The sequence below is a fragment of the Nicotiana sylvestris genome, chromosome 6 (assembly GCF_000393655.2).
Source record: "Nicotiana sylvestris chromosome 6, ASM39365v2, whole genome shotgun sequence".
NCBI lineage: Eukaryota > Viridiplantae > Streptophyta > Magnoliopsida > Solanales > Solanaceae > Nicotiana > Nicotiana sylvestris.
In genome coordinates this window covers 12,445,071-12,455,053 of record NC_091062.1, presented here as the reverse complement: position 1 = coordinate 12,455,053, position 9,983 = coordinate 12,445,071, and the positions used below count along the sequence as shown (strand labels likewise).

The window sequence follows — 9,983 nt, the reverse complement described above, 5'->3', positions numbered from 1 at the left end:
TTGAAGTTGAACTTGAAAAAGTCTTAGTGAAAATTTGTAAGTGACAACTTCCCTTGTAAAAAATTGAAGTTGAGTTTGGATATGAACTTCATGTAGAAAAGTTTGTTTATGAATGTTCAATATTTGTGAGTGACAACTTCCCTTGAAATACACCTTTAAATCAACATATTTAATATTTCACTCGAAATTTAGATATTCAAATTCAATTAATTACACATGCACATGACCAAACACGAGTGGATGTAATTAAGGACTTACGGGTTAACCGAACCTAATACCTTTGACTCGACTGTCGTATATCTGTAAAAATTTCACTAAGTAACTACAAATTAGTTGTGGTAGGATTCCTAACACGAACCCACAATGTTCAACTCACAAATTGGCTATATAAGTCATCACTGTTCATGCTTCAAATTACGCCCTTCTCAATTAAATATTATAGCGTTAGTTTCTGCAGCACCAAAAATTCTTTACATTTTCAACAAACATATGAATCTTTAAGAAGACTAAAGATTAAAAGAAACATACTAACATGACTAAAATTTAACCCCAACTAACTGGTTGACGACAATAAAATGATGGACGCCTAATTCCAATATAATAGGGGTTTATTATTGCAAACTAGTTAAACACATTGATTGATGAGTGGGTAGATAGGTTATCGCCTATAATAAATAATTATTTCATAGGTTATCGCCAATAATAAATAATTTTTTCTTCTGTTGTCCGCTATTTTAACTCAAAAAAGGTTATAAGAAAAACAAAAAATAAAACTCAATCATGGTTATTATCCAAGATTCAATGAAGAGTAAGGAAGATAAATACAGATCAAATTCCTCCATTTCTTGTAGAACAGTTTGAGGAAAATTTGGTTCAAAGTACGTCGTGAAGTCAAAATAACATGCAGAACAAAAGAATGAGCTCTTGACTGGATTTGTCCACCTCTTGACTGGACTGGTCCTCAGAAGAAAATAGAAAAAGTTGTCCAAGGTAGGTAAGGAGTGAAGAGTTTTGAATGTAGAATTGACTGGGAATATAGGAGAGAAAATTCAATAATTTTAATTTTAGAGGCAAAATTGAGTACTGAAATGAGATGATAAAGTTGAAAAGGATACAGAGGTTTCATATAGCCGACTTCAACTAGTTCTAAATTTTGACTTGTAGATTGGCTTATTGGCACTAACTATGCAACTCAGCAACAACAACAACAACAAAAACAAACAGTACAATCCCACAAGTGGAATCTGGGGAGGGTAGTGTATACGCAGTCCTTACCCCTACCTTGAGGGCAGAAAGTCTGTTTCCGATAGACCCTCGTCTAACTATGCAACTCAGAAAATGAAAAAAGATAAAGACTTTGAGTTATGGTACATTTAAATGGAGCAACTAAATGGATATACTTGTAAGATTGAGAAAGAGAATTGCAAGATTGGACATAGAAACTTTGCTATATATAAAGAGCTATCAACTCAACTACATTGGAGCAAAAAAATATGAAAGAATTTAACATGTTAATAAAAGCCAGGCTTCAATTACAAAAGAGGCAAAATTTTGAAAAAAAGATGATTAGGCTTAATGAAAGCCATGCATCTTGTACAAATAAAGCATCGTGAATGAACGAATAAATAATGATTTTCGTTAGTTTGTTACATCTGTTGTGTTGTCTTCTTTATTCGAGGGTCTATTGGAAATAGTTTCTCTGCCCTTCCAAGGTAACGTTAAGGTTGCGTATATCTTACCCTCCCCAGATCCCACTTGTGAGAATTTACTGAGTTTATTGTTGTTGTTGTGTTGTTGTCTATCGTCAAAGGTGAGGACACCAAAAAAATCAGAAGTTTATCAGCTGGTGCAAATGCAAAAATGTTGCTTAGTTAGCTGCTGAAATAGGTGTCCTTGGACTAGGTAATCCCATATGCGCAATCCTAGGAGAAAGCCGAATCTTCGGGCTTGGCCTTGGTGAGGGGATCGGACCATATATGTTGAAACCTCCGTTAGCCACCCGAGGTGACAAGTTAACTTGTTCAAGTGCTCGGAATTGTAATTCTGTAGGGTAGTCCCTAACACAGCCAATACGAGGTCCATTTCCTGTTGACCATTTGCGAGATAAACGTTTAGCAAAGCTAAACGATGATTGTGTCTTGTTATTGATGATGTCTTCACGATCATTGTCTGTTGTGGCTGCTTTCGCCTCAGTTTGATCATTTACAGCAGAAACGCTTCTCTTGGGTGATTCTTTTGCAACAGAATGATGGACAGGTGGTTGGCGATTTGAGCCCTCGTTATTAACTTTAAACGAAAGATCATCATCATCAACTGAACATCTCTGAAAACACAAAAGAAAAAATTGTTGTTAGCGATGTATTTCTCAATTGCTATAACATTTTAAGCAATGAGGAACATGTTCAACAGTTCAAGACACAAATTTAAACAATTACCTTAACGTTTGTAAGATCAACGTTGTGCTCCTCGAGGAAGCCAATGAATTCCCTGAAGTTCTCTTCCGTGGGGTGATAGTGCCCGCTATATGGCCAAATAGCCTGCAGATAATATGAAAAAGATAAGTAAATTCATTTTGTATATATCGATAAAGATTAAAAGGGCAGCCAGGGAAGGGCCGGACCACAAGGGTCAATTGTACGCAGCCTTACCCTGCATTTCTGCTAGAGGCTGTTTCAACGACTCAAACCCGTGACCTCCTTTGGTCACATGGCCTTCTATATCGATAAAGATTGCAGAGATATATTTATTGTGCATTTAAATAAAATATCGTTCGATAATTACCTCCAAAATACCACCATGAGAAACCAGTCTTCCAGCAGCAGTAATCGCTCCACCGGATAGAAAACTCGAATGTTGAAACACACCTTTCTTCTTTTTTCCTACATATAATGTTCTTGTTGTGCTAAGAACAAAAATCCACTTTGATCCTTCTACTGTCTCCACAAAGATACCACTTTGTTTATAGACAAGTTTCCCATCTTGAATAACTACTTCATACGATTCGCGCTCTTTCTGAAATAGTAAAAGGAGAAGCAATTAAATTTCCAAGAATCATCATAAGATTCATTGAAGGGGAGCCTTGGAGCAACGGTAAAGTTTCTCTGTGTGATTTGTAGGTCACAAGTTCGAGTCGTGGAATCAGCCAGATGCTTGCATCCTACATCACACCCCTTAGGGTGCGGCCCTTTTCCGGACACTACGTAAACGCAGGATGCTTCGTGCACCGGGCTACCCTTTTATATCATAAGATTCATTATGTTGTGAAAAAATCCTTAAGACAGAATCTGGACTTACCGGCCCGAGATATTTGATGCATTGATGCTGCAGATTGGTTCTTGGACACTTCTCAAGATTGATTTCTTTCCCATCTCCAACATCCAACCTTCAAAGAACAAAAGTCATGATGTAAGAAGACGTTCGCTCAGAGATAATTCAACTCATTGATACATTTGTTAAGCATTTCTATTCATATAGTAAAGATGCAAATTCCACAACAGATAACTCACCAGTAGAAGAAAGGTTGAGAGCTTTCGCTTTCAAACCACACATCATAGTAAAAGTGTAAGTTGTGTCCATACCGATGTCGTGGATCAATCTACACATAGGATTGAGGAAAGAAAGAATCAGTATCATAATATACAGAACTTCCTTTATTAAAATGAATTATATGCCATATAACTCAAGATGTCATAAAAATTTCAAGAACTTACAGCTTCTAACCAATGCTGCAGAGCAAGTTTTTGAGCTTTTTCATCTTTTGACAATCCTTTTCCAACTATAGCAGCTCTTGTACGCGCTCTAGCCCACCGCGATACAGCAGTTTCTGGTTTCTCCCCGTTAAAGAAAGAAACAGAACTCCTTTTTAGAGCTGCAAAATCCAAAGCCTTCCACCTACACAAACCAGACAATATAGCACAACCACTTCAATAAACTGGACAATCAACATACAAGAAGGGAAAACGACATTGTATAGCCGCTCCAAGAAATAATAGCCAGAAAATGTATATAATATACATAATCAACGTATATTTTTTGTATATTTGGCTAGCAGATGTAACTATTTTTGGCCGGCCAAATGTGCAACATGCCCAATCAATAATCAATATTTCCAAAAAATTAAGACCGCATACCATAGTTCTTCAACCACAACAGCACAATCCGCGAGATTTCTTCTCGTCCTATAACTCTTGTATACTTTTTGTAGCTTAACAGCAGCAGCATCGAGCTCGCTAACAGGATGCGGAGAAAACAGAATCGAAGGCTCGTGTAGTGAAGCTGCTCTTGTCTTAGTTTCATTCCATTCTGATATATTTATGTCTTGAATCAAATTCTTGAATGATAGAGTTGTCTCTAGCATCAGCTTCTTCGGTTCACAGTTCCTTAAATTTATCGAATTCTTTCGTGTCATCTTATCGACACCATTTGATTGGATTATTGTTTCCAAATGTGTTCTTTTAAAACTATTCGATCGCACAGTCATCTCCAAGTTTTTTAAGCAAGATAATAAATAGCCTTTTAACCTGCAAATTTGATTGAGAACTCTATTAATACCAAAGTTATCAAAGAAAGAACTAAAAATTGAAAAATATTACTAGCAAATTTAACTATTCAGAAACAGATTTTCTGTTGCTAACTCTACTTAGAATGCAGAAACTTCCATTATTTCAAGTTCTTCGAGCTAAATTATCAAACTTTTGGTATAAAAAATAAAGTAGCCTCCATTCAAAATTGAACTAAAGCCCATTCAAACATAGGCAGATAAAAGGGCAGCCCGATGCACAAAGCATCCCGCGTTCACGCAACCCCTTACAGGGAAGGGCCGCATCCCAAGGGGTTGTGATGTAGGCAGCCTAACGAGGCAGATACAGAATCAATATTTTCGATATGAAACATAGATATATGTGGAAAACCATTAAAAAGTTTCTCTTTCTTATTCTATTTAGAAGAAGAAACCTCCACTATTTCAATTTCTTGAGCTAAATTATCAAACTTTTGATCAAAATTGAACTAAAGCCTATCCAAAAAGATAGCAAAACTCAGTATTTTCGACACGAAACATAACTATATCTGTATGAAAAAATCACTTAGATTTCCGATAATTTCAAAAGCACAATGTATTCAATGTTAAGAACTTTAAAGATTTAACAGAAAGCCTAAAACACAAGACCCCATGTCTCAAAATAAGATCAAATAAACAAAATAAGACTGAGAAAAAACAATTACCTGAATATTAGAAGAACCAAAAAATATCTCAAAATTATAGAGAAAAATCCCAAGTTCTTATTTCAACTGAACCACAAAGATGTCTATGAATATAAATATGACTACCGTGTGTGTATATACTTATATATATAAGTAGAGCAGAAAGCTAAAAGCGTGGATTTGTAGAAAAAAGAATTTAATATTTTGAGTCAAAGAGTTCGTCTAACTAAGGAATAGCACGTGGAAATGGAAAACTGACAAACTATACAGTGAATATATTGCAGACAGCTACCTAAGTTTACTCAGAATTTTAATTTCTTGAATAAATGTGAATGGAAAAAATGGAAACGAAATGGAATTGTGGGTTTGATTTTTATAACTTTCGTAAGTTTCAAGTTTGAATCCCACGAATTAATATTTGATCAAGTCAAATATTGGAAAATTTGAAACTACACTTTTTGGTTTGAAAAAAGAAAAACAAGAAAGCTTTTTGTGTCTTCCTTTTGTAATACAAGAAAATGAGAATATATTGGTTCGAATTTTTTATGGTCAAAGAAAGTAACTTTTCTAATATGAGGCTTCTTCCTTGAAAAATCAAAATGTACGGTTTTCTTGTTTAACTTTTTTTTGGGGGGGTTTTCCAATCTTGAATTTTACTTCTTGTTAGAACTTAAAAGTCAACTACTATAGTTTAGGGGCATTATAGTTAGAGGCGGAGCCAGAATTTTAAGATTATGAGTTCGGAATCCTAATCCGTTTAAGTTTTTTGGTTCTAAATTAATAATTTGTACATATTTAATGAAAATTTTAAAATAAATATATGATTTGAGCCAAAGCTACTGGTTCGACCGAATTTGTAGCTGATATTGTGGCTCCGCCTATAATTCTGGTATGATCTGCATCCGTTCATCTTTAACCGGAGGTTATAGTTGAGGGTTATGGGTATGATCTGCATCCCCTTATCTTTAACTAAACGTTTCGAGTTCGAACTCCTGAAATAGAGAAACTTTAGTGAATTTACCTAATGTAAATTTGAATTATATTTTGGTTGGCCAAGTTCTTTTTTGGCCAAAAGTGTTTTTTCCCGAAGTTAAGGTATTTGGCCAAGCTTTTAGAAAGAAAAAACTACTTTTGGGTAGAAGCAGAATCAGTTTTTGAGAAATAGAAAAAAAGTAATTTCTCCCAAAAGGCACTTTTTGAAAAAGTACACTTAGAAACACTTTTTAAAAGTGTGTTGAAAAACACTGTTCAAAAAGCGTTTTTCAAATTAATTAGTCAAACACAAATTGTTTCTCGCCTAAAGTACTTTATCAAATGTGTATTTTTCAAAATAAGTTTGAATTTAAAAGTTTGACCAAACAGGCAATTGGTCAAGTCAGTTGACTACCTAATGTAAATCTGTGTTAATCTGGCATCCTTTTCTGATGTCATTATCATTTGCCCGACGAGCTTTAATCGTAAGTCTCGAGTTCGAACTCTTTAAATGCAAAAAGTTGATTAAACCTACCAAAATATAAATTCGAATTAGTCCGAGCTAGTTAACTACCTAATGCAAATCCGAATTAGTTGGGTATTTGCACAAATGATCCTTTTTTGAGGCCATTATTTAATTTTTTTCTCTCATTAGCCCGACGGACTAAATTTGTTTGCAAAAAGAAAAATTCATTCAAGTGCCTTTAAGGAAAAATGATATTGTATAGTTACTTTTAAAATAATAGTATATATATATATAATTTTATATATTTTTCGGTTATTGAATATAAATAATTTTTTGCGTGGATTAAAAGTACGAAAAGCCTGTAGTTAAGGTCAACTACTTCTGCGGTCGCGTCATGAAACGCGCCCAACACGTTATCGAGTATGCTGATGATGTTAGGGATTGTTAGCTGCAATTTGTCTTCTACAAAATAAATTTTCTATGTCCACAATGTCGAATGACATATTTACCCTTGCTATATTTGACTTATTTTCTTTATAGTAGCACGTAGTAGTTGTTGATGAATTTAAAGAAACAAAAAAAATATCTTTCTTTTAGTGTTCCTTAAATGTGCAATTGGGGGTGGGTTAGTTGCAAAATAAATGAAGTGGAAACAAATACTTTTAGTATGGTTTGGTGAAAACACGGATAAACGCCAACACGTCATCAAATATGCTCATGATATTGGAATTGCTAGCTGCAATTGTAAGCGCAATTCGATACACAAAGCATTTCGTATTCACATATAGTTTGAGGAAGGGTCACGCCTAGAGCCTGACCCAGAATTTGAGAGCGGCGGGGCACATGAGCAAACTACTCAACCAGTGCCCTTATATAACTTTTGAGCTTAAGGATTCAAAGTAAAATATATGATTGTTTTAAGCATATATAAACATATATAAATATATATATATATATACCTAGAACTTTTACTGAAGTTAATGGGGTCCAGTGACCCCTCTATTCCTAACATAGGTCCGTCTCTAGACGCATCCCAAGAGTGTGATATAGGTGAGGTGTGGTATAGATAGTCTTTTGCCCTAATGCAAGCATTAGTGGTTGCTTTTATGGCTCGAACTTGTAACGTATAGGTTACACAGAGATATTTTATCATTACTCAATTGCTCCCCTTCTTTAGCTGCATTTGTTTTCTAACTATTTCCTTCTGTCCTTTTAAATGTCATAGTTATTTAAAAAAATGATTTAAAATATTTATTATTTTATAAAATAAAAGAATTATTTTTTTCACCTTTACCCTTACTCTAATAAATGTGGATAGAGACTAATTTACTCTCTTCGTCTCATATTATCATTCGTGATTACTAAAAATAGTTATCTCGAATTATTTGTCACTTTAAAAGTTCAAGATAAAATTGATTATCTTTTTCCTTTTTAACCCTTAGTAATAATTATCACTAAAACTACAAACACTTCAATTATGGATAACTTTGTTCAAATATCAATGAATAAAGATTAAATATTAAGATATGAATAAGAGTAAAGTAGTCAAAATCACATCCTAATTAATTTTTTTCAAGGGTCGTGTATGAAAGAATCATGACAGATAATATGAGACAGAGGAAGTAGTGAAAACAAGAGTTGTACTCCCTCCGGTATATAATATGTGACCAATTTGCCTTTTTATTTTGGTCCAAAATAAGTGTCCATTTATATAATCAAGAAAAAATTTAATTTATTTTTTTAAAATTACCCTTATATATGTATTCCTAAAAAGTCTTTTACTCCTCACATTAAATTATGTTCCAACATTTAATTAGGAGTAGTTTAGTCACACTAATTATTTTTGTATGGTGTGTTTTCTTAATAGGGTGTGTGCAAAGCAAATTGGTCATTTATTGTGGACCGGATGGAGTAATAAATAACAAATTAAGATAAAAAACAAAATAAAAATAATTTAGTCAGATTATATTTTTAATTGATATTTTCTTAAGGATAGTGAAAAGGCACTATATTTGACTTATTTTTCAATAAGTTCTTTATTTTAGTGTTCATTAAATGTGCAATTGCCAATTGGGGGTTGGTTGTAAAATAAATGAAGTGGAAACAAGTACGTGTAGTACGGTTTGTTGGAAAATTCAAGTTGCTCTTGACCGACAAATGTGAATGTGATTTATTATACTTGTATTTGTGAGTGAAATGAATAAGATTTTTTTATTTTTAATTAGATGTTTTGGATTCGAGCTCTCGAAGTAAATTTTTTTTAGTAAGGAGCAATTCTTTTTTAGTAAGGAGCGTTTTCCCTTTTAATGAACTTTATGCGATACAAATTCAAATTACAAAATCTCTATTCAAATATCAAACATCGGGTCATGAGAAACAAAAAAATAAATAAAAACAAAACAAGATTAGCTTTAATCGCAATTCATATTGTTATATAAATACATACACATATGTATAATATATGTAGATATATATCTATGTATAATATGTGTATAATACTTTTAATGGACAATAAATTAATGATAATGAAATTTCATGTACCTCCTTTGATTAATCCAACCTTTTCTTCGCTTTGATAGTGAAATAAAAATAATTTATGTGCTTAATTCGTCCTTTTATGATGTGTATGTTGTAGAAGACATTGGAAGGATAGGTTCAGCAAAAATAAATTTTACGCTTCGAATGCAGTAATAAAATTATTATCATACCTCCTTTTTACACTACCCGAAAGTAGTACAAGGGAGTTTTTCCAATTTAAGTGACATTATTCGAAATGAGATTATTTATTCATTTTTTATTCAGAGTCGCCACTTGGGATGGTTTTTTTCTGGTGTCCCAAGTCACCGATTTATTTTAAAATCCCAAATCGAGGAAAATTCGACTTTCCTTTTGAAGTTTACGAACCAGAAATTCTGAATAAGGAATTCTGTTAACCCGAGGGAAGGTGTTAGGCACCCCCGGATTCCGTGGTTCTAGCATGATCGCTTAAACTATTACAATTGGCCTATTATCTAATTTTAATGCATGTTTTAACCTATGGTATATTTTAAACTTTTTAGACCACTTTCAATTATTTTAAGGAAGATTTCAACGTCATCTAAAACACGTCTTTGGACCACGCCACATGAAATGCACCCGCAGTCCGAGACACATTTATTTAACGTTGTTGAGATTTGGATTTGGGTCACATGAAATGCACACCCGAGTTTAGGAAAGTAATTTTTTAAACAGCGCGCCTAAAGCAACTACGTACTTTCAAATTTGCAAGAGCCATGGAAAATTCAACTAAATGGCATGCCTCGATTTCTAAGGATTAAAATTAATTAAATGAAGGCCATGCATT

General features: G+C 33.5%; 1 protein-coding gene across 1 annotated transcript; it reads right to left on the bottom strand.

The window, feature by feature from the left end:
• Positions 1-1,494: 1,494 nt before the first annotated feature.
• On the bottom strand, positions 1,495-5,322 carry LOC104228677 (IQ domain-containing protein IQM1). The gene is made up of 8 exons (XM_009781189.2): positions 5,224-5,322; positions 4,131-4,520; positions 3,711-3,891; positions 3,507-3,595; positions 3,295-3,382; positions 2,782-3,012; positions 2,436-2,537; positions 1,495-2,323 (listed from the first exon to the last, which is right to left on the bottom strand). Exons 2-8 carry the CDS (start codon positions 4,478-4,480, stop codon positions 1,868-1,870), a joined length of 1,497 nt encoding a protein of 498 aa, XP_009779491.1. The 5' UTR covers positions 4,481-4,520; positions 5,224-5,322; the 3' UTR covers positions 1,495-1,867.
• Positions 5,323-9,983: the final 4,661 nt, after the last annotated feature.

Excerpts from the sequence above, each read along its gene's own strand:
- LOC104228677 (XM_009781189.2), bottom strand. The coding sequence starts at position 4,480 with ATGACTGTGCGATCGAATAGTTTTAAAAGAACACATTTGGAAACAATA. Across the intron at positions 2,538-2,781 it reads CTCATGGTGGTATTTTGGAG|GCTATTTGGCCATATAGCGG; the intron begins GTAATTATCGAA and ends TATTATCTGCAG. Across the intron at positions 2,324-2,435 it reads TTGATCTTACAAACGTTAAG|AGATGTTCAGTTGATGATGA; the intron begins GTAATTGTTTAA and ends TTGTGTTTTCAG.